The following is a 22,162-nucleotide window of genomic DNA, read 5'->3' on the forward strand; positions in this document are numbered from 1 at the left end:
TCCCAGCAGCCAGAGGCCCCAGAGAAGCACTAAGGTCTGGAGCCTCCTGCTGAGATCCCATGGCCCCTGCTGCCCAGCACCGCTGACCTCTGATGCCCTGAGATGCCCACACCCAATACCTCCGCCCCCCTGCCCGTGTTCTGGAGCAACAGGTCTGCAGGCAGCGTGCTGAGCGTGGACGATGCTGCCATGCCTGTGGAATTCCTCGCCCTGAGGGTGGGGGTCGCCCTGGTCTACGTGCTCGTGGGGGCTGCGGGCGTGCTGGGGAATTTGGCCGTGCTGTGGGTGCTGGGTAACTGCGCTCGGCGAGCCCCCTGCCCACCATCTGACACTTTTGTCTTCAACCTGGCTCTGGCAGACCTGGGGCTGGCACTCACTCTGCCCTTCTGGGCGGCCGAGTCAGCCCTGGACTTCCACTGGCCCTTCGGCGGTGTCCTCTGCAAGGTGGTCCTCACGGCCACTGTCCTCAACATCTATGCCGGCATCTTCCTCATCACGGTGCTCAGCGTCGCCCGCTATTGGGTGGTGGCCATGGCCGGGGGGCCAGGCACCCACCTCTCGCTCTTCTGGGCCCGCGTGGCCACCCTGGCGGTGTGGGTGGCAGCCGCCCTGGTGACGCTGCCCACAGCCGTCTTTGGGGCCGAGGGGGAGCTGTGGGGCGCACGCCTGTGCCTGCTGCGCTTCCCCAGCAGGTACTGGCTGGGGGCCTACCAGCTGCAGAGGGTGCTGCTGGCCTTTGTGGTGCCCCTGGGTGTCATCACCACCAGCTACCTGCTGCTGCTGGCCTTCCTGCGGCGGCGGCAACGGCGACGGCAAGACAGCAGGGCTGTGGCCCGCTCCGTCGGCATCCTGGTGGCCTCCTTCTTCCTCTGCTGGTTCCCCAACCATGTGGTCACTTTCTGGGCTGTCCTGGTGAGGTTTGACCTGGTGCCCTGGGACAGCACTTTCTACGCCATCCATACCTACGTGTACCCGGTCACCACCTGCCTGGCACACAGCAACAGCTGCCTGAACCCCATGCTGTACTGTCTCCTGCGGCGGGAGCCCCGGCGGGCCCTGGCACACACCTTCAGAGACCTGCGCGCATGGTTGTGGCCCCAGGGCCAGGGCTGGGCAGAGCAGGTGGCCTTAAAGGTGGGGAGCAGGCGGGGGGCGCAGAGCGCTCACCAGGACAGCGGCCCTTCTACTATGCTAGCCAATTGGGACACAGGCACCCCTGCCTGAAGGTGCAAGCTGGACGGTCTCCTCCACTGGGGCCCACCAGGGGCAGCGCCACCCCCGGAGAGAGGCTGGCCTGTGCTAGGCTGCCATCCCTTGGGAAGGCTGATCTTTGATCCCACTCTGGGTGTGGTGGAATGGGGCAGGCCCGCCCCGGCCCAGGTCAGGCTGGTATGACAAAGCTGAAGTTCCCATGTGGAGGTGGGAAAGGAGGGGGTCTAACAATAAACCTGTGTATGATTCGCAAATTGTCTTGACCTTTTGTCCCAGTGCCACCTCCAGTTCAGCGGGGACACAAGCGGCCTTTGCCCCACTTCTGCCTCCGGTGCGATTTCCCGGGAAATTTCCCCAGGGGTTCTAGGCTGGTGGATGAGGAGGAGTCAAGGCTTAATCTCCCTTTGCCTGGCCTCCCTTTCCCACCCTCCCCCTCAAACCGGGTGTGCCCTTTGTCTTTCTCTGGTGCCAAGGCCCAAACTGCCCTCATCCCGGGACACCTGCACCTTCTTACCCTCTCAGTGCTGCCTGCAGAGACCTCAGCTGCAAAAGCTGTAGCTCCCCAGCAGGCGTAGCCACATGAGGGGTCTTGCTGCAGTCTTGGCACGGGCCCAGCCGGAGTGTAAATCCGGGTTTGGAGGGAGAAGTGAAGATGATGAGGAGCAAGGATGTGAGTGGGTGGGGCCCAGGCAGGTGAGAGATGTGGAAAGGGGTTGGGAGGAGGCTGAAGGTGGGGGAAGTGGAAGGCGCAGAGAGGGGTGCTGGTCCCCTCGCTACCCCAAGTCCCCCTGTCAGAGCCCGGGGTTCACAGCCCCGCTCCCACACTAACCGGCTGAGGGAACAAAGTTACTTCTCCGTACCTGTTTTCTCATCTGAAAAGCGGATTGTTGCCCTAAATAGTGTTAACTGTTATTCTTCCATTTCGTGTAAAATGGAGACAGAGAGACGAAAAAGGAAGAAATGAGGGGGCAGCTGGGAGACAGGGCTGGAGGGCCAGAGGCTCATCTGGGGTGAATCGCGAGCGCTGGAGTAAAATCCAAGTTTTACAAAAGAACTCAAGAGAGGAGCTGGCCCCTCCAGCCTTCTTAAAGTTGTTCTCCAGGGCAGGGGTTCCCCTTTGGTTTCCAGATCCAGAAACAAGACGCAGCAGTGGCCAAGGTTGGCCTTCAGAAGGAACTTTCTAGGGGGAAGCCCTGCAAAGGGGGGAGGTGGCAGAGGGACGATGGGGTGGAGCTCCCACTTCGTGTCGCCCCCCACTCCGCAAGCTGTGGAGCAGCGCCTGCGCGTGGAGGGCGGCGGGAGGGCGGCCAGGGGGCCTCAGGCGCCCCCGCAACGGTTCCTTCCAGTCTCTGAGAAGAGGCTCTAAACAGCCACCCAATTCGCAACATATTAAGCAATGTTAAAGAGATTTAATTAGCCTCTTGATGTTTAATTTCCTCTTCTGGATAATGTTTAAACTGGTTCCAAAACTGCAGGTCTGTCCCCAGCCAGTTCAGGACTGGAAATGCTTAGCTGCCTAAGTGCCGCCCCCGCAGCTCCTGCGATGGCCCTGCCCTGCCAGGCTCCGGATATTGGCTCCTCTGGGGGCCGGCGGAATGGGACCCAGCGGTAAATATTTATGTTTGAACAGGACCTGGCCACAGATGAGTGGATGCACACAGTAGGCCTACCCTTGGTAGGGGAGGAGACGCAGGGGAGGACCAGCGATGCCCGGCTGGGCAGCTCCGCTCCAGCGGGAAAGCATCTGCGTGGCACGAAGCCAGAGCTTTGAAATTGCAGGAGGGACGGTTCAATTTGCGTTTCCCTGAAAATGGGATTAGGGAGGGGGTTTCGGGAGGAATGGTGAAAGGTGTGAGACGGACTCATCAATCTCTCAGAAAGTGTGACATCACGTTTCCAAGGCTGGGGAGGGGGTTTTGGCCAGCCGTGGCAGGAGGGACCAGTGCTGCCCGGCACAGAGCCATGGGCTCCTCCAACAGGCTCAGGGCCCGACCAGCATCCTTCACGGGGTCCCTGTGGGCAGTGGGAGGAGCCTGCAACCCCCCTTCCAGGGGTCTTTGGGTGCTGTCTGACCCCCACCCACGCTGACCTTCCTCCTCTCCACTTTCACAGGCCCTGGGTCCCAGGCTACACAGCAGCCACCGCTAAGCCACTGCTTTGGAAACCTGGAGCCCTGGCACCTCTAGACAGTCACTGAGGGAGCAGAGGACGGCTGCAGCTAGGGGCTGACCCTTTGCTGGCTCACCTGTGTGGGCCTGGCAACCTTTCTGCACCCAGGTTTCCAGGACTGTAAAATGAGAGTAATTCCCACCGCAGACTGACAAAGCACCTCGCAGACTGAGGAAGCACCTGGTAAAGGCCAGGTGCTGGTGGGAGAATAACAGGGGTGGAGGGGCTGCTGCCCCCCCTCTTGGGATTCCAAGTCCTTTTTGTAGCTGGGGTCTTAAGCCCCACTCTTCTCATCTCACCCCAGGGGCTCCCAGAGACATGTGCTCTACACCAGCATTTCTGCACCTCTAGACTCGCTCCCCTCCCTGCACCCCAGAGCTGTTACTAACCAGAAACAGGAAGTAAAATTAGCCAAAAACGAGAACTGAAATCAACCCAACCTCATTGCCTCTCAGAGCCTAAGAGCTAAGAGCAGCAACTCTGGAGGGGAACCATCTTGAAGAGGTTACTCTCATGACACGGAAGACCCAGGGCAGAGTGGGCACTGAACTTGAAAACCCATGACACTTGGGGGAGGCACAGAGGACTGTGCCAAAAGGGCTGGGGCTGAGAGGCGGCTGGGCTTCTGAGCATGGCATGCAAATGAGATGGAAACGCGTTTTCTAATAATGTCCTGGAATCACCAACGGCCACCGGAACCTGATCAAGGGCCCCTCCATTTTGGTCCTTGTGTCTGAGGATCAACGATGATACCAAAAAAGGTTTGCAACAGTTTCTTTTGTTAGGACCCCGGCTTCGGGGAGGCGGCCCTTCCTGTGGGAGGTACAGGCCGCTGTCAGAGGCACACAGGTCACCGCCTGGCTCAAGCACCCTCAGAACCGGCAGACATTCAGACATGGCACTTCACAGGGTTCCAGGTCTTTAATTTCCCTGCTTTATCCTTTTTTTTCTTTTCTTTTTTTTACAATCAAATGGGCAGGAAAAGGTCTGGGGCTGGTGGGCACTGGGGGTCCATTAAAAAATCCCCCAAGTTCAGGCTGAGGTTTCAGGTCATGGTTGCTGAGGTGAGGTGAGGTCAGGGTTCGCAGAGGTTCCCCAACTCACCCTGGAACTCTGTTTCCAAACGGCTGGGGAAGAAGTCAGACTAGGTTCCCCATTACTACAGATGAGGGGAGAAGTCAAAGCTCCCCCATCCCTCAAGTTCTTCAGTGATGAGGAGATAGAAGGCTGCAATTTCTAGTTGCCTACAATCTTCTCTTAAAAATATAAAATACGTGCAGTTGGCTTTGGTACAAAAAAGAAAACAACGATAACAAAAAGACATTCTGGTCCCTGTGGGGTTTTCCCTCACCCCCGCAACGGACCATTATGGCCTCCTCCACCTCCATCCCACCACCTCCAGGAAGCCACGTTATCTCCCTGGGGGTCCGTGGAGGACGGACAGAAGGGAGACCAGCAGTGAGAGGTTGAGAGGAGAGGGAGAGGGGCATGGTCCTGCCCACAGCCCTTCTGGAAGGGGCAGTAGGGTCCTGTGGCCGCAGCCTCCCCTCAGAGGGGGTTGCTGGGCGGTGTCAGGACGAGAACCCAGTGGCCACATGGTTAAGCCTGAATGAACCCCAGTAGTGTTGAAGGACAAGGCCCCCCGACCCCTATGGCTTGGTTCCCATGTCCCTGGTCCTCTAAGTCTCCCCTCTCCCTCCACAGCTAATAAACAATAAATAAATAAATTTTCCTAAAGTAGAGGGGAGAAGGCATGAAAGATTGGCATCTGTGGTGTAGCGTCTGGATGCCACCAGGGGGCGCTGCGGCCCAACTCCCCAGCTTCCTAAATGGCCCCAGGTGTGCAAGGATCCCAAGAGCTGGCAAGGACAGACAGCAGTTCTTTCAAAAGTTCTCTGGTCAAAGGCAGGTTGGAGTCCCCACGGTCTGCCTCCCTCAGCAATGTTCTTCAGGGGGCACAGGGAGGGGGGCCCCCTTAGCTCTCAGAACCCACAGGCTCCCCATCGCGGCTCTCGGTCTCCTCTGGGATGTCCTGCATCCGGGTGAAATCTGAGGGGGACGGGGCAAAGTTAGTGGGTGAGCAACTGCACCCCTCCACAAGTGCCCCCCCACTGTGGGCTGAGGAGTGGCGAGGTCCGTGACTCCCTGGGGGTGGGAGAAACCTCCGTGGGCGTCAGGAATGTGCCCACACCTAGCTAGCTACTCTGTACACCCTGTAAGTATGTGAAGATAACAGTTTTGAGTCATGAAATACAAACTATTTTAAGATGCCTAGGTGGTTACAGTAGCGTTTGGCTATTTGTATTTCCTGAACCAACTGTAAGAACTTGGAGGTCTTTGACATTTTTTTTAATTTCAAAACTCCATGTCTACTTCAAAAGGTTGGGAATCACCGACTTGCTGTTGGAGAAGGAGTGGCCCCCTACATCCTCGGCTTCCTGGAGTTTCACCATCAGACAAAACAGGAAGTCCTTTGCGTCCCTCCCAGAGTCACTCAGACCTCAGTGGGTAGTGAGGGACGTTCCTGCCCGGCCCGGGGGGCCTGTGCTCCAGGGTGCAGACTCCCTTGGAAGCCGCAGCCCCACGGTCTGAACCCAGATTGCACCCTACTTCTCTGCCACGTCTCAGCCAGGGTCTCACCTCGTGGACTGTGGGGCGGAGACAGACGGCTGCCACCTTCCTCCTCGCTGCCCGTGTCGGGGTCACTGCTGTCATGTAGCCGCTCGTCAGGGCTGCCCAGCTCCTGCCTCTCTTGATCCTCAAAGGGTCGATGGACGGAGCGAATTGTCACAGGCAAGTCCAGGCGGTCGTGGCCTCGGCTGGGCTGCAGCCAGCGGGCAGGAAAGGCAGGCAGCCCCACGATGAGCAGGGTGCAGACTGCGGCCCCGCCCGGCCGGGGGCAGTGCCCTGTTGGCCCCCAGACTGGCTCTCCCGGCAGACCCCGGTGCCTGACCTCTGCGCCCACCCGAATCCTGTGGTCCCCCAGCTAGTACCCTAAGAGGCTGTGAGCCCATCGCTCAAATTCCCAGCTCCTTTAGCTTCTCTCCTGGGCCCTGCTATCCGCCCCCGTCACTGCTACTCCCGCCTTCCTTACCTGTGGGGGCGTGAAACTCAAGTACAGCGCGTCGCCTGCAGGGAGGCTCCGACGCCGGGGGTCCATTGGCCTGCGGGCCCAGGGGGCCTCGGCGGGGAGGGGCTCGGTGTGGCCCAGGGCGGCCAGCTGCCTGCGGGCCTCTTCGGCCTCCCGCTCCAGCAGGGCGCGGGCCTGCTCGCTCTCCCGGAGCCGGGCCTCCAGGTTGCCGGCCTCGGTGGCCCGCTCCTCGCCCAGCCGCCGGCAGCGCCTCAGCTCCTCCTGCAGCAGCCCATGCTGCCTCTGCAGCAGGGCCAGTTCCGTGGCCGGCTTCTCAGGAGCCGCAGGGGCGGCCCCAGCCCTGCCAGCCTCCCCGTCCCGAGAGTTGGCTCGCGTCAACTTCTCCCTTCGCTCGGGGCCCTCAGGGAACCGGGCTTCCACCAAAGTGTCCTGCTGGGCCACAGCCGCCTGGGGTGGAATGGGGACAGATGGCTGTATCAGAACCCCCTTTCTTCTGCTCCTCACCTTACCCCGAAGGCCCAGGAGAACCCCAACTGGGAGAGGCTCTGCCTGCCTGGGCGGGCAGCTCTGCTCTGGCGCCCCCCATCCCCACCACTGCCCCCGTTCTTGCCCCTGCCCCACTCACCTGTAGGCCATGGAGAAGTCCATAGAGATTGACCAATCGCTGCAAGACTTCCTGAGGACAGAGGAGAGGGTGGGAATAGGGCCCGAGCTTCAGGGTGGGAGGGCTGCCCAGAAACTGTGTGTGTGTGGGGACAGCCAGACTCCGGAGACTGTGAGGTGCAGACTGTCCCCCACGCCCCTCCAAACTGGCTCCAATTCCTCAGACGGGGCGGAGCCTCCCATACCACCAAGTTCCCATCTCACCTCCTGCGGAGACCTCAGCTGATTTCCATTTCGATCCTGCAGAAATGGTCAAGGAGGGGGAGTCAGCAGGCACACTGAGTCCCTGACATCTCGGTGTCAAGGATCCGTGGCCGACTGTCCCTTCCCACCCTCGGGCCCGGTCCAGACACGTCCTGAGGACCCACCTTCTGGCTGGAGTCTGAGTCGGCCCTGCAGAGCTCAATGGAGCCGTTGAAGGTTCTGGCCTCACCATCTGTTGAGGGGCAAGGATGGGCCGAGCTCAGTTCCCCAGGACGCTGACAGGCCCGGCCCCTGGTGCCATCCTTCTCCGTAACCCCGCACACCCACTACTCACTGGCAGTGAGCCCAGGACTTGTGTTACCGCCACGCTCTGCTTCCACGGGTAGGGCTGGTTCCCGGGGCGTCAAGAGCAGCTCCACGGCAGGCCCCACCAGCAGGTCTCTCAGGCCTTCCACTGAAGGGGAAGAGGAGAGGTGAGGGCAGGAGCAGAGCAGGACCCTACGGGCAGTGACTGCATAGGCGCTGGACGAGGCAAAGGTCATTTAGGGTGCGCAGGGCGAGAGGGTCCCAGCAGGAAAGACCAGGCTCTCCCCGCCTTGCCCAGCTCCCAGCAGGCACAGGAGGGACTTTGCAGGCCACGGGCTGACATCCCCGGTGCGTGTGCATCCAGGTCTAGCCGTGTGCCCACAGTCTGTGACAATGAGCGGATGAGCCCACACGCTTCCCTAGGCGCTCCTCACCCTCACGGATGGCATCCTGCAGCAGCCGCTCGCCACGCGGGGCCTCGAGGGATTCGGAGCGGAACAGGCCCCTGGGCAGTGTGGGCAGGGCCAACCCACTGCCGGCATCCTCTTCCACCTGGAAATGGGTCATCTCGGCAAACAGCCCGACCTTCTCTCGCAGCAGCTCTGCCAGTGCCCGGTCTTTCTGCTGGAGCTCCACTGTGGGTAAGGACAGGTGAGCACACAGGAAGGCCCAGGGTGCCCAGGAGAGCCAGTGGGGGATGGGCAGCCCGAGGGGTCAGGGGTCATGGCTGGGCAGAGTGGCAGAACCTAAATTTGATTTTTTTGGCATTTACAAAAAAAGAAAAAACTTTTTTTGGGAAAAGTCACATCTGCACTTTTGTTCTCAAAACAAAAGCAAGAAGGATCAGTGGCAGGGACTAAGGTTGTCCACCAGTTTTCATTCTCTCCCATGTCCCTCCAGTTAGGGAACGTGTACAGCCATGGGGCACAGGACTGCCCAGTTAAGACTCCATTTCCCAGCCTGACTTGCAGCTAGACATTACACGTGACTCAATTCTGGCTGACAGATATGAGTGTCTTCCAGATGGGCCTTTAAAAGAAATGGGTATTCAGGCTCGTTGTTCCTTCACGCCTCCCTGCTAACTGGGAGGTAGATGTGACAGCGGGAGCGTTAGTAGCCACTTTGGACCCAGAGGTGGGAATCTGCCCATTGAAGGTGGCAGAGTGGGACCACTACTCTGCGCTTCCCCTTTCTAGACTGATATGTGGAGAGAAATAATCCACCTTGGTTAGGCAGCTGATTTCTGTTGATCTTTTTGTACAGACCGAGGTCATACCCTAACTAATATAAGGCCCTATGTAAACAGTAGGTTAGGGTCTCAACCCTCGTCTTGCTAGCTCCCCTTCACAGAGGCAGCCCTAGTAATACCTTATCTTTCTAGAGACACCACACACACACACACACACACACTCTACACATGACACATCCTTACCCCCACTTTACATTGTTTTACACCTTGTTCTTTTCACCTAACAATGTATCTTAGTTATAGCACTCCATCAGCCCTCATGGAGCCGTATCATTTTTGAAAACACTTGCATAGTTTCCCACTGTGTGGATATATCATGAATTAGTTGACAAACTGAGCGGCCTTACTCTTGATTCGTCGCAGGTAAGCCTCATCCTCTGTCTCAATCAGGGGGAAGTCCTCTCTGGACGGACACCTGGAGGGGTCGGGTGTTGTGGGAAGAAGGCCAGGTTACAGAACAGGAAACAGACTCCCGACTCCCAAACACGTTCTGTGCTTCCCAGGGGAGACCCACCGGCCACAGCCCTGTCTCCCTTCACCCATGACCGTCCCTTTTCTTAGACCTGGTCACCTGCATTTACGGGTCTCTATGTGCCTCTCCTAAGGTCAGCTGGAGAAGCGGCAGAGGGACAACTACAGGCTTTGGCACCAAGCAAACTGGGCTGAAACCCTGGCTCCGCTATTTCCCAGAAGGTCTCTGCTCTATTTCCTCCTCCGAAAAGTGGGGATACTAACTTCCTTACAGGTTTCTTTGGCAGGATTAACTGCAACTATGTAACAGTGCTTTGAACACGGCAGAAGCTCAATAAATCAATGACAACGAAGAATATGAATTCTAATTTTCACAATTTCAAACATTAGTACTAGTGATACAGCGGCTACGATGGATCTAATGTCCGTGGGACACGTATTCTGCATTGTTTTGCTAGAACATGCAATTTCACAGTTTTGTAGCATTTCTGAAAAAGTTTGTTCAAAAGTGTAAATTGTGGACATTTTAAAACAACAGGTTTACACATTATCAAGTGGCGAAGCCATTCCCTGAAACATTTCTCTCTCTCTCTCTCTCTCTCTCTCTCTCTCTCTCTCTCTCTCTCTCTATATATATATATATATATATATATATATATATATATACATACATACACCAGGGGTACCAAAAAAATGTACACATTTTAAGAGATGTTATCTATGTATTACTTTCTGAATTTGAATGCTACTGTAGCAATGTGTAGTATGACATTCACTCAAAAGATGGCGTTAATCAAATGCTAGCGTCCTTCATTGTATTACAATTTTAATACAGTGTTTTCCTTTCTTGAAACGTGTGTATCTTTTTTTGGCACCCTATATATATTATTGCATCCTGAGTTTTATCTCCCGGAATCCCTTTTCAACATTTCACATGCTTCTTTGCTTGACTTGTTTCGTCCCAATAGACACACACAGCTGACTGGTTGCCTCAAATCTAATGTGTGTCCAACAGAGGGTAAAGATCTGCTACTTGAGCAGACGAAACAATTTCCCTCCTGCCGCTACTGTACGGAGTTTTGTTTGTGAGGCTGGCTCCTCTCATCTCCAGTATCAGCGCTGCTGTCATCATCTTTTTCACTCATTTTGAGAAAATAAAGGTAACAGACGACACGATCCCATGAATCGCCGCGTGCCCACAGACCAGCAGGCTGGCAGGTGTGCGGCCATCGCAGCTCAGAGCATCCCTCTGCCCGTCCGCTCACACCGGGTTGTCACTGTGTGTGTGAGAACACAGATGACCCTTCCTCACACACACACTCACAGGCGCACACTCTGCTGAATGACACGGATCCAGGTGCTCCGTTCATCCCGCGACGCCGTGTGGACCTCGTACATCTCCGGGGGCGCCGCGCTGATCAGAAACATCCCCTTCTCCTGGTTGGCGATGTCCCGAACGATGAGGTTGGGCAGTGACACCACCGAGGGCTTGTCCTGCGGTTGGGGGGAAAGGAGGGCTAAGCTGGGGCAGCCTGACTCGGATACTTGGACGATCAAAGGACAGAAGAGTCTGCCTGCAGGACAAGAGCCCAGCTCTGCTGCCGGCCAGAGAGGACCAAGATGCACAAGACCTTTGCCCATGTATCGTGTTTCCCCGAAAATAAGACCCCAGCCCGACAATCAACTCTAATGTGTCTTTTGGAGCAAAAATTAATATAAGACCCGGTATCATATCATATATCATATCATATCATATCATATCATATCATATCATCATATCATATCATGTCTTATAGTAAAATAAGACCGGGTCTTATATTAATCTTTGGTCCAAAAGACACATTAGAGCTGATTGCCCAGCTAGGTCTCACTTTCAGGGAAACACGGTAGTTAACTGTAAGCTTTACTTTCCACATCTGCATAGAGGAGGTATTAGTGGCCTTCCTCACAGGTGTAGAAGGGCCTGCAGTCATTACAGCCATTTTATTATGGTTGCTTCACAGCTGTTGGACGGGAGGGTTCCAGGGTGCTTTCAGGCTCAGGCAGGAAAGCAAGAAAGGTCCGAAACACAGGCCATGCTGAGAAAGGAGGAGGAAGGCCTCACCAGGGCAGGGAAGCTGTACTTCTGGTCCTTCTCCTGGAGAAACACCAGCACATCTGTCATCAACAGCATCAGCACATCTGGTGGGGGACAAAGGCGGAGAGCAGTTAGCCTGGGAGGGTCTGAGCAGGGCTTCTCTCTCGAGGACTGGCCACCCCCAGCTGGAGTTCAGGAGCCCCTTTTTCCTGGCCCCTCTTCCCTCTGCTCCCTCCACCTGCGCAGACCTCCCACGTCCCCATTCTTACAGCTCAGAAATGCGAGGGGCAAAAAAAGATGCACGTGTTATCCGGTAAAACAGCTTCTTGGGCTATAAGAGACCATAAGGGTCAGCCAGTGCCTCTGAGGAAACCCATCTTTACTCAACCGAGGCAGGTTTCTTAACCTGGGGTCCACCGCTGGGCTCCAGGGGTTCTGCAAACCCTCTGAAGGTGCATAAGCAACTCTGCGTATTAATATAACACGCGTGTATTTTTCTGGGTGAAAGGGTCCAGGACTTTTGGGAGTAGAAGGGATTCCCAGAGCAGGAAGGGCCACCCTTTTTCAGCCTTTCAGCTCCAGGTCTAACACTTAACTAGTACCGAAGACCTTTCTGGATATTGGACCTAAATTCCCGGGGCCCAGCATATTCCCAGTTCTCGTCAGTGCTGGGCTGGGAGGGGAGAGTTGGGCTCCTTATCCATCCCTCTGCAGTGGAATGCAGCCATCTCCTTGCACTCTCCTCTACCCCACCCGCCTGGCCCTCCACGGCTATGAGGTCCCGCACTTTGAGGAGGAAACAAAGGTCAAATCCAAAAACGCAGATGTCATGGTCAAGAAAACACACTCACCCTTTTTCCTTGGAGATCTTACCCAACTGTGGGCACACAGCGGGAAGGGGAGGGCTTTTGCTGAATGCTTCAAAAATAAAGCTCTCCAGCCTTGCTATTTTTAAACACCCCCCCCCACTTATATTCTTAGCTGCTGCGTGGGAGGGATGGGAAGGAGAGAAAGGGATGAAGGAAAGTGACTGCGAAAGACTGCAGCCTCTAGGAGCAGGGGCTGGGGATTCCGACAGGGGACAGAGGGTCAGCCGGGCCATGGCCTCGGGCAGTGTGGCTTGCTTGCGTCCCTCATTCCTCACCCCAGCCAAGGCCTGCTATTCTCCGGCCCTGATTTGGGCAGGAAAGATTGGGCGGCGCAGTCTGGGAAGGGAGCCTGGGAACGTGTGCCCCGCCCCGCTCCCGCCCCCCCCCCACATTTTCCCGACCCCACCCGCCTGTGGGCCTCCCCCCACACACACACCCCACTGTGTTCCCAAACTCCTGCCCTGGTGGCTGGGGCTCCAGCAGGTAGAGCCAAATGCCCCGGGCTTGTCCTCTGGTCCTGGAGTTTCTCCACCTTCCTCATTCAAGTCCGAGCTCTCCGGGCAGGCAAGGACCAGAGAAACGACTTCGTACGGATACAGAAGTCCCCGTGGGGCCCAGAAGTTAAATCCAGACTCCGGACTCCCGCTGCACCCCTGTCGTCCTGGGTGCCAGGCTGCGTCCAGCGGTCCTGAGGGACGGATGCTTCGCCCTCCCTACACCTGACTGTCATTCTTGCCCAGTCTGCCAAGCTGACAACTGACCTTTGAATCGGCCGGTCGCCGTCTTCCAGAGCAGGCACCCGTCATGGATGAGCTTGCGTCGCAGAAGCTCCTCCCGGCCGAAGGGGCCCTTGCTAGGCACCGGGGTCTGGGCGCGGGGGTCCATGCGGCTGTAGATCTCCTGCAGGCGGGCCCCCTTCTCCAGCTCGTGCACGTCCTGGTCCACGTTGGACAGCAGCTCCTTCACCAGCCTCAGCGCCGTGGCCAGGTCCTGGCGCTCCTCCTCGACCCCTGGCACGGTCGGCAGGGGGGTGGCTCAGCCAGCCTCACTCCGGCCCCACACCCCCCTAGTCCCGACCCCGCCGCCTTCAGGGGCCGCCCGGGGCCCCTTCCCTCGGTCACCACGGGCCTCTCCTCGCCCCAGGCGGCCCTCCCTGTCTCGGGGCCCCTCGCACCGTGGGAATGCTGCAGAATCCTGCTGATGAGCACCGGGTACTTGGTGATGCGCTGGGTCACCAGCAGGATGCACTCCTGCACCCCGTGCCGCTTCAGCACTGCCGAGCGGGTCACTTTCTACAAGGGAAGAGGCAGGATCAGGGCCCGTGTGGGGCCGGAAGGGAGGGCGGCTCCGAGAACGCAGGACCTGGAGGCTGCACTCCGGGGCTGGCCCTAACTCGGCCGCGGACCTCACGCTGGCCTAGGGGAGAGCACCTGGGGAACAGGGACACACACCACGGGCCCAGCGCTGGGAAGCTCTTGCTCTGCTGCCGTGAGGGGCCCCACGAGCGGAGCCTGACCCCATGCAGCTGTGGCACATACGAGCGCCGTGGAAGGGGCCTGGGTGTGGATCCTGCAGAGGTCTGCTCACCCGAATGAACTGCTGGAAGCGCTTGTCCCGCGCGAACAGCTCCTTGTAGAGCTTCAGGGCCTTGGTGTGACGGCTGCAGAACTCTGAGTAGGTTTTCCGCATCTGCTCCGCGCTGGGACCCGAGAACTGGAGGGCGGAGCACGAGCTGGGTCAGTGTCCCCCCAGAGCCACAGTGCACCCCCGGACACCTGCCCACGGCTGGCCTCCTGCCTCTCCAGCTGTCCTGGCTTCCCCCGCCTGAGTTCAGAGGCAAGAGACGCCCACTCTCGTCACAGCCCCTGCCACCAGTAGCCCATGGGCCCTGCCTTTTGTCACCTGGCTGATGAGCAGGTCACCCAAGCGAGAGATGACAAAGTTCCGGGTGCTGCCCGGGCACAGGGCCTGGCGCCGGCGTTCCAGCAGCTGGCTGAGGAAGCGCGTGTGGATGTCACTGAGCTCGTCCACGCAGGGGAACAGGCCCTGCACGGCACTGGGCTCCAGCTGCAGCTCCTCTAGCATCCCCGTGCGGAAAAGCCGGGTCATGATCTTCAGTGTTCTCACGTGGTGCAGCTCCGTCTGGATGAGCTCTGCACAGATAGAGGCACATGTGGCCTCCACCCCAGCCTGGCTGCCATGGGGGGGTGGGGAGGCGGGGGACCTCAGAGCTCGTCGGAGGGTCTCAAGGCCCCTTCCAGATTAACATTCAGCCTGACAAGGACCTATGATCGTTTACAGATTGTTTTTTGGCTTTATGGTCACCCTCTCCAGTCACTGGCTACTTTAGGGCACAGACCACGTGTCCTCGCCACATCTGGGTCCCCACCGTCCCTAGCACAGCACCAGGCATGACAGGCACCGAGAGAAGACTAAGAATTGACTTGCAGGAAGGGAGAAACACAGAGCCTTGGAGACCAATGGCCCCAAAAGGCAGGGGCCAAAGGCAACTTGTGGGATGTCGGGCAGGGTGTTGGTGACCAAGGGGCCAAGCCAGGGGGTCCTGAGAGGTGGGGGCTGGCAGAGGGAGGACAGACAGCAGGACCTGGTGGAGGAAGAGGAGGCTCAGGGGTCTTCAGGCTCACCGTAGATAACGTCCTGCTGCTTCATCACCTCCTTCTTCTGCTGCTGCAGGAAGCTGCCGTCCACAGCAAGGCTCCAGGAGTCAGCGGTGAAATCCTTCTCGTCCATCTCAAAGTCGCTCATCAGCTCGTTGTAGATCACCTCCGCACCTGGACACCAGTGGGGGCAGCTCAGAGCCAACACCCTTCCCTGGCCCCCGGGCCCTCGTGCCCCAGCACTCCCAGGCCTGTGCCCACCCGCCCTCAGGTCCCAGGCTGGCACGCTCACCTTCGTCAATGAGGGATTCCACCGACAGGGCTCGGTTCCGCACGTTGAGCGAGTCTGTGGACTGGGACAGGATCCGACGCAGCCCCAGGGGAGACTCATCGTTGAAGTGTCTGAGGGAGGCAGGGGCTGGTTCAACACCCGACGTGGGCAGGAGAGCCCTTCCTAGGCGCGCGGCCCCGGCAGGACCCGAGAGGCAGGCACCCAACTTCTCCTCACCCGTCTGCCTGTAATTCTGAACCCAGGGGTGGCAAGGCCTGCTCAGGCCCCTGGTGCCCACTGCCACTCTCTCTGCCTGCTGGGCTTTCCCTGCCCTCCCCCGCCTGCCCCCCACCCATGGAGGCTCACCCAGCAATGTTGGTGGTGGAAACACTCTTGGCTAAAGACAGGGAGGAGCGGCCACGGCGGGAGCCGAGCAGGGACTGCCGGAAGCTGTCGGAGGGGTAGATGGCGGAGCTTGGCCGCTCCCGGCTGGTGGCTATGGGGGCACCAAACAGGCACACGTCATACCTGGTGCCTTCCCAGGCCTCAGGCCTCCCAGGCTCCAGGACTACAGGTGAGGCCTCCTGTCCCAGCCCACCCGGGGCCCGCGCCAGTCAAAGAGAGACGATAAGAGCAATGCCACCTTACAGGTGAGCAATACTTTTAATCTTATCTTCCCCACTTCCCACAACAAGCCTAGGAGCAAAGTGAAGCTCAGAAAGGTCCTAAGACGTGTCGGGGCGATTCAGCCAGTGGCTGAGCAAGGCCTCGGACGCTGGTCTTGACTAAGCACCATGCCCTTCCTGTCCCACCAAAGCTGTGTGAACTGACACTTGACAGCTACCGCCAACGCTCCCAAGTGCAGTGTGAATAACTGAAGAGAATGATAATAATACTCCTACAGGCTGCGAGCAGGCTCAGACGCCCAGCCCCCCCAGCCCTCATTCCCATGGGAATTGTCCTGCCCTGTCCCTAAGCCGGAGCCTGGACATCCATCACCTGTTTCCACCTTCCAGGGGAAGATGCTGTGCCAGGGAACCACCTCAAGGGGGCAGCAGAGCCCAGGGCTCGGAGGCAGGGGGCCCAGGGTCCCTGGGGGCTCCCGCTTTGCGCCTGCTACTCACTCTTACTGCGGAGTGACACAGACTGTAAGGCAGTGCTGTTCTTCAGCAGGGCGGCTTTCTGTTGCTGTGACACAGAGCGAGAGAGACACCGAGTCAGCTGTCACCCAAGGGTGACCTACAAGGGCACACAGGGCGGGAGTCGGCCCCCTTGGGAGAAAGCTGGCATAATGGCTAAGGGCACCAGGGTGGCTGAGCCCAGTGCTGGGGGCTGGCTCGCTGGGGCCTGAGGTCCGGCTGCCCCGTGGTGACAGAGGAACACGGGAGGGAATGAATGAATGAAAAGGGCCTGAGGGTACCGCACACTCACTGCCCTCTCCCCCAGCCCTCTGCCCTCCCTGCCGTCTCACCTTCTGCTTGACCTTGGTACAGTTGGCCAGGGTGTCTTTACAGCGGTTGTGGATAGTCACATTGCAGGCTGGGAGGGTGGGGTAAAGAGGGTGAAGGGAGGGCCGGGTGGTACAGGAGGGGGCACACCCACATGCAGACACCCATCTCCCCCTGGCCACGCGGGCTCAGAGACTCTCCCCCTTCCCAGATGTCTCGGCCATCCCTGCACCCCTGCCCCACCCCTGCCCCCGCCCTCCAGCAGGAAATGAAGTGAGGGTACAGGTGTTGAACCCAACTAAGCAATCAAGCGGATGGCCAATCATGACTCAGAGGTGATCTGAGGGGTGGACTAGAGGAAGAAGGGGTTACTGGCTGCCAGAGATGAGCTCAAGAAGCACAAAGGTGCCTGAGACTGACAGACGGGAGAGAAGAGAGGACACCCACAGAGCAGAAGATGGCACAGGAGCAGCTGGGACGGGGGTTAGGGGCAGAGGGGGGATCCCTCCCCTGAGCGTCTAGGAAACGTTCCACGTTGCCTCGGTCCTAACAACCCTTGGAGGCAGCCTCCGTTATGTTAGCCTCATTTCACACGTGAGGAACCTATCCTGCAGCTCAGATCAGCCAGACGTCAGGCAGCGAGAGGTGCAGCTGGGATTTCAGCTCAGGTGTGCCTGAGTCCAAAGGCTGTGCTCTGTCTGTGACCTCTGGCCGGGCCCCAGCAGTGTGAAGGCTGACGGGCCAGGGGGAGAATGGGGCCAGGCTCAGCCTGTCCTGTCCCCCACCAGCCGGCCTGCCTCTGCACTGCTCAGCGATGCCTGCTCCGACTCAAGGCGGGCTGCCTTCTCCCTGCCAGGCCGGGAGTCCTGTCCCCCACTGAGGCACACCCACAGCTCCCACCCTCCGTCTGCTTCTCCCCCACCAGCCCCGCACACCTTGCCATGGGGGCGGAGAGGAGAGGAGAGGAGAGGAGGGAGGGAGGGAGGAGCAGCTGAGCCCGGTCGCTGGGACCACGGGCCGTCCCTTCCCGACATGCCCTGTACCAGCTTCCCGGCCCCGGGGAAGCAACACCGGAAACTGCTCACTCCTTCAGACAATGCCCAGCTCCGCACTCACTTCCACAAATACAAGGCCCGTGGGGTGGGGCCGAGGGGCAGACCGAAGTGGGGGGGCTGCCCCCTCCTACCTCCAGCACCGCGTCTCTGGAGCCAACCTCCCCACGCTTTCCACCTGCTCTCAAAATAGTGCTCGCTGCCCGCCTCACAGGTTCCCCTAGCAACAAGCTTCTGGATTGGGAATTCTGTCAGGTCTCTAGAGGGATCTAGATTGGGACTCCCTCCTCATCCTCATAACTCTAAGCTGAGCTGCAAGGAAGCGGGGAGACCTAGCTGGTTCTCTCTGGGGGTTCCTTCCCCCAGTCCCTCAGGCATTGAGAGGCGAGAGCTGCGGCCCCGCCATGCAGCAGCAGGTCGCAATACCCCAGTCCGCTCTAATCCCAAGCGGCTCTTTGCCATAAATTGGGGTGGGCCAGGCGGCTCTGCACAGGCAGTGTGTTGGCCCCTTGGGGAGGAGAAGCCCTTGCTTGTGTAATACTTCCCAAACACAGGGCCACCCTCTGAGGCGGGAGCCGGGTGGGAATTCGAACCCCATCCCCAACGCACACATCCCTGCCATCTGCCCTCCTCTGCGGTGGGGTCAGCCAGACTGGAACTATGAGCAGAGGGTCCTAAACCCATCCTCTGCTTCCCACTGCAGAGACCTCGAGATTTCAGGCTCCACCCTCGGTCAATCGAAAGGGAGGAGCATGGGGCCCCTGAAGTCTGGAGTGTCCGGTTCTGCCTAGAAGACGGGCAGAGGCAGCTGCAAGGCCGGCAGCTTGCCCTCCAGCTCCCCAGGCCTCCCCCCACCCGCCCTCACATACATTCCTGCTCCTTCTCCAGCCAGTCCCCCGGACCCTCAGCAGCTGTTCCGGGGACACCCAGAGGACGACAGCTGCACGGGGAGCCATCCCAGCCTCCCCTCCCCCATGTTCCCATAAACCCTGCTTATGCTGCATAAACCCTGCTTAGGCTGGATTCCGACCGCCACCCTCCCCGGGCATGAGGAAAGGGAGCAAGGGATCAAGCACCTGGCATGTGGGCCCAGCGGGGGCCCTGAGAGGAGTGATCCCTAGGGATCCAGGGCAGAAAGGACAGATGGAAAGGTCAGGGTCAGTGGGCACCGAGTCAGAGTAACATTCAGGGTCCAAACCACTTACTCGGGCAGATGAGGGCTTCCTTGGCCGTGATGCTCTTGTTGCAGGCATAGCACATAGTCATGCCCGAAACGGAGATGGTGGTGAAGAGGTGCCCGTTGGTGTAGCGGGCGTCCTTCGCTTCCTTCATCTTCTCCTTCTCCCGGGCCTGTGGCAGGGGTGAGAGAGACAGGAAGTGAGGCCGGGGGATGCCAGGATGCCTGCGGAGTCCAGGGACACAGGGCAGGGAGGAACGCCTGCCTGGGGCTGCCGGGAGGGCACCAGTCCCACAGCGGAGCTCGCTGCAGCTGTCCAGCAGGGACCAGGCCAGCGCTGGACCCACCTGGCCTCTGCGGCTGGGCTGCCTCCTGGTGCCACTCATGTCCCTGGCTCTCGACCGTGGCGTCCTCACTCCACCTCCCAGCCCTGGCTCTGTTCGTCCCCAAGCGGCTGTGCTCTCTCCTCTGTGCCGGGGAAGATGCGCAGAGAGCAGACGACGCAGAGGGTGCCAGCTCACCAGCGCTTTCAAATCTATGGGAGTTAGCTCCTCTTATAACCATGACAACGGGTGCTGTCTCGTGGCAGTCACCGTGGGGGGCAGGAGATCCCCTTGTCAGATTGCCTGAAGGGGGCAGAGTGCCTCCACTGTCACCAGCAACGCAGAGTCAGGGTACCAAGCCTGACTGCCCCCCACACACTCAGCCAGGGTTCACCTGAGCGAGAGGCCGCGTGTCCCCCATTCACCCCGAGGTAGGAGGAGCCTGGCTGTGGTCTGGTGACTCCTCTCTGGGCTCTTTCGGGCTGGGCCTCACTCCTGGCAGGAAGTCTCTCCTGCAGCCTCCCTGTTATCCCTCCGGTACAACCCTCCAAAACCTAGGGTAGCCCCCTCTGTCCCTCCTCATCCGAGGGGTCTCTCCCTCCTCGGAAGTCCCTCTGGCATCTACCCCCCTGTCAGTTCTCGTCAGCTCTCCTGGTCTCCCTCAAGATGGCACACACCTAGCCCTTCCTCAGATCCTCGGACGCTGGTGGTTCCTGCTCAGCTCTCTCTTCTGCTGTCCTGACCTCAGCAGATCCTCTGTAGGTCTTCATTCTCCCTGACCTCTTTTCTGTCCCTCCTCAAGCCCCAGAGCTTCCCCGAAAGCCTGAGGTGAGAAGGCAAAATATCATCCCTCCCACCTATTCCAGGGCCTTCCCCAGGGGTCGCCTCAGACCCTGGATTTTCCCTCCACTCTTAGAGGGCAGAGAGTAGGAAGAGAAGAACCTGACAAGACAGCCTCCAAGGGTTCCCAGCTTCTCAGAACCAACGAGCGGAGCGGATCATTCGGCTGAGGCCGAGGGTAAGAGCCCCCAGTCGGAGGACACGGTGGGGAGGGGGCCTGGGACAGAGAATTAGAACTCAGGGGAGCCCTCAGGCCGGCCCTCAGAGGCCCAGGCCAGAGGCCCAGCTCCAGCCACACTAGCCCTTAAGAGGTGGGGGAGGGGCCAGGACACACTGGTGCTTAAGGGCGAAAAGGGAAGTGAGCGGGAGCTGAGTCAACACCACAGGGCCAGAGGGCACTGGGCCCCTGCACTGCTGGTGGCCCGGGATCCTTCTCTCTCCTGCTCCCCCTCCGAGGTTCCAGGTCTGTCTGATGAGCAGAGCCCTGAAGCCTCAAGGTCATTCCCCACCCCAAACATGCATTTTTCCTTGCTCCTCTGTGTCTCCGTGTCTTGCCACATCCTCCTACCTCCTGGCCTCCCTGCCACCCCATGGCGGCCCTCCTCTACTCCTCTCCCCGCCCCCTCTCTCACCCTGCTTCTCCTCCAGTGCCCTTGCCTCTTCCTGCCCTGCCCCTCCAGCTCCGCCTGGTTAAGGAAGCTGACCTGCTCTAACTCCAGCCTCCAATGTTCCAGGCCTCCCTTTCTCCATTCTGGTCCCCACCTACCTGAACCATTAGAAAACCCTCTCTTGCTCCAAATTGTAGCTCTTTAGATCAAATCCTGCTCTGAATAATAACCTTAGAGAACCTCAAAGGTCAAATCCAACTATGTCTCCTCACCACACCCTTCTCTCCTCCTCTCCTGCCCTCCCAGCCTTCTCTATTACACACACAAAATGAATTAAAAGCAAGCAAACAAAACCATGAATATCATCAAAAAGAGCAACACATCTGAATCTGAATCAAGGTCAACTCCACAAGGGGCAGCGCTGCAGACCTGCCCTAGTGTTGGGCGCCCCACCCCTCGCAGGCCTCTGCCCTCCACCCTTAGGCCTTCTGGGGAGCTCACCTGGGAAGGAGGTGGGCAAAGGAGGAGAGGACTGGGGCTGCCAGAGAATGGGGTCTCTGTGCCCCTCCCTCTCTGGCATCCATGCCTCCGACAGGCAACCCAGGTGCTCTGGGCCCAGCCTCCAAAACCTCCAACACTCACCCTCTCGCCAAGCGACCCCCTCTCTAGGTGGGCCAGCAGCGGGCAGCAGCCACAGCAACAGCACATCCCAACACGGGCGCTGCCCAGCAGCTAGCGGTCCTGGCACTGCCTAGCGCTATTGTCCCAGAGGCAGCCTGTGCCCGCCCCAGGGCTCGGCTCTGGCTGCTGCGGACGGGGACGCAAGCACACAGGGCCTGCTCACCAGGGGTGCCCACTGCAGAGAAGCAAGGAATGGGCTTGTCTCTGCCAGGTGTTCTTCCAAGTAAGGTCATTACACTGGTCTCCCATCTACCCACCCACCAGCAGGACAGCCCTTTGCCTCCACGCCCCAATCTGTCCGCCAAGAAAAGGACCCATTGCCCCACAGCCCATAACACCCACCACGGACCCCCAGGCCCTTCCTGCTTGGTTCAGCACTCTGCCGTCCAGCGTCTAGAGTCACTGTTTCTCGTGAACCTTCCCGGGAGATTTTCTGGCTGCACAGCCCTCACCTATACCACTGTGACACTGAGGGTGACACTAGTGAGGCACCCAGCACAACATGCACTCAACACATGTTTGAAAACAGAGGAAAGGAAGGAAGCAAGGAGGGAAGGGGGGAGTGGACGGACGGACGGACGGACGGACAGACACCTGTACGGGGGGCCCCCCGCAGCAGCCTCCCCCACTCTGGGGCCCTGAGTCCGCATCACCGCTGACTCTTCCGTGTCCTCTCCTCATCTCCCCTTTTCTCTCCTCCTCCTTCCTTTGAGCTCAGAGCCTCAGGGTTTCCTCCAGAGCCCAGAAGGCGGCCAACCCAAACCTTCCTTTGATTGTCATCTCAGATCTTGGTGACTTTTTGGGAAAGAAAGACGGGGTAAATGGCGGAGGGC

The 22,162-nt window shown here is 58.9% G+C and overlaps 2 protein-coding genes across 10 annotated transcripts in view; one reads left to right on the forward strand and one right to left on the reverse strand.

Annotated features, from left to right (window-relative positions):
* RXFP4 (relaxin family peptide/INSL5 receptor 4) lies at positions 1-1,431 on the forward strand. Its single transcript, XM_033092209.1, has one exon. It carries the CDS (start codon positions 103-105, stop codon positions 1,222-1,224), a length of 1,122 nt encoding a protein of 373 aa, XP_032948100.1. The 5' UTR covers positions 1-102; the 3' UTR covers positions 1,225-1,431.
* A 2,856-nt stretch (positions 1,432-4,287) lies between these two features.
* Positions 4,288-22,162, reverse strand: part of ARHGEF2 (Rho/Rac guanine nucleotide exchange factor 2) — a 42,951-nt gene continuing 25,076 nt past the window's right edge. For 6 of the 9 annotated variants that reach the window (XM_033092176.1, XM_033092175.1, XM_033092173.1 and 3 more), the window contains 21 exons: positions 18,906-19,050; positions 16,672-16,739; positions 16,325-16,388; positions 15,567-15,696; positions 15,222-15,331; positions 14,957-15,103; positions 14,214-14,464; positions 13,899-14,024; positions 13,486-13,603; positions 13,073-13,321; positions 11,470-11,546; positions 10,690-10,859; positions 9,242-9,309; positions 8,080-8,280; positions 7,674-7,793; positions 7,504-7,571; positions 7,340-7,375; positions 7,098-7,148; positions 6,476-6,919; positions 6,022-6,205; positions 4,288-5,430 (listed from right to left, as the gene is read on the reverse strand). In XM_033092176.1, coding sequence (XP_032948067.1) covers positions 5,357-5,430; positions 6,022-6,205; positions 6,476-6,919; positions 7,098-7,148; positions 7,340-7,375; positions 7,504-7,571; positions 7,674-7,793; positions 8,080-8,280; positions 9,242-9,309; positions 10,690-10,859; positions 11,470-11,546; positions 13,073-13,321; positions 13,486-13,603; positions 13,899-14,024; positions 14,214-14,464; positions 14,957-15,103; positions 15,222-15,331; positions 15,567-15,696; positions 16,325-16,388; positions 16,672-16,739; positions 18,906-19,050 — 2,901 coding nt within the window. In that variant the 3' untranslated portion in view covers positions 4,288-5,356. Of the gene's footprint in view, positions 5,431-6,021; positions 6,206-6,475; positions 6,920-7,097; positions 7,149-7,339; positions 7,376-7,503; positions 7,572-7,673; positions 7,794-8,079; positions 8,281-9,241; positions 9,310-10,689; positions 10,860-11,469; positions 11,547-13,072; positions 13,322-13,485; positions 13,604-13,898; positions 14,025-14,213; positions 14,465-14,956; positions 15,104-15,221; positions 15,332-15,566; positions 15,697-16,324; positions 16,389-16,671; positions 16,740-18,905; positions 19,051-19,224; positions 19,390-22,162 lie in introns of those variants that run through there. The other 3 variants (XM_033092174.1, XM_033092180.1, XM_033092178.1) reach the window with 2 other exon arrangements.

The sequence above is a fragment of the Rhinolophus ferrumequinum genome, chromosome 22 (assembly GCF_004115265.2).
Source record: "Rhinolophus ferrumequinum isolate MPI-CBG mRhiFer1 chromosome 22, mRhiFer1_v1.p, whole genome shotgun sequence".
Lineage (NCBI taxonomy): Eukaryota > Metazoa > Chordata > Mammalia > Chiroptera > Rhinolophidae > Rhinolophus > Rhinolophus ferrumequinum.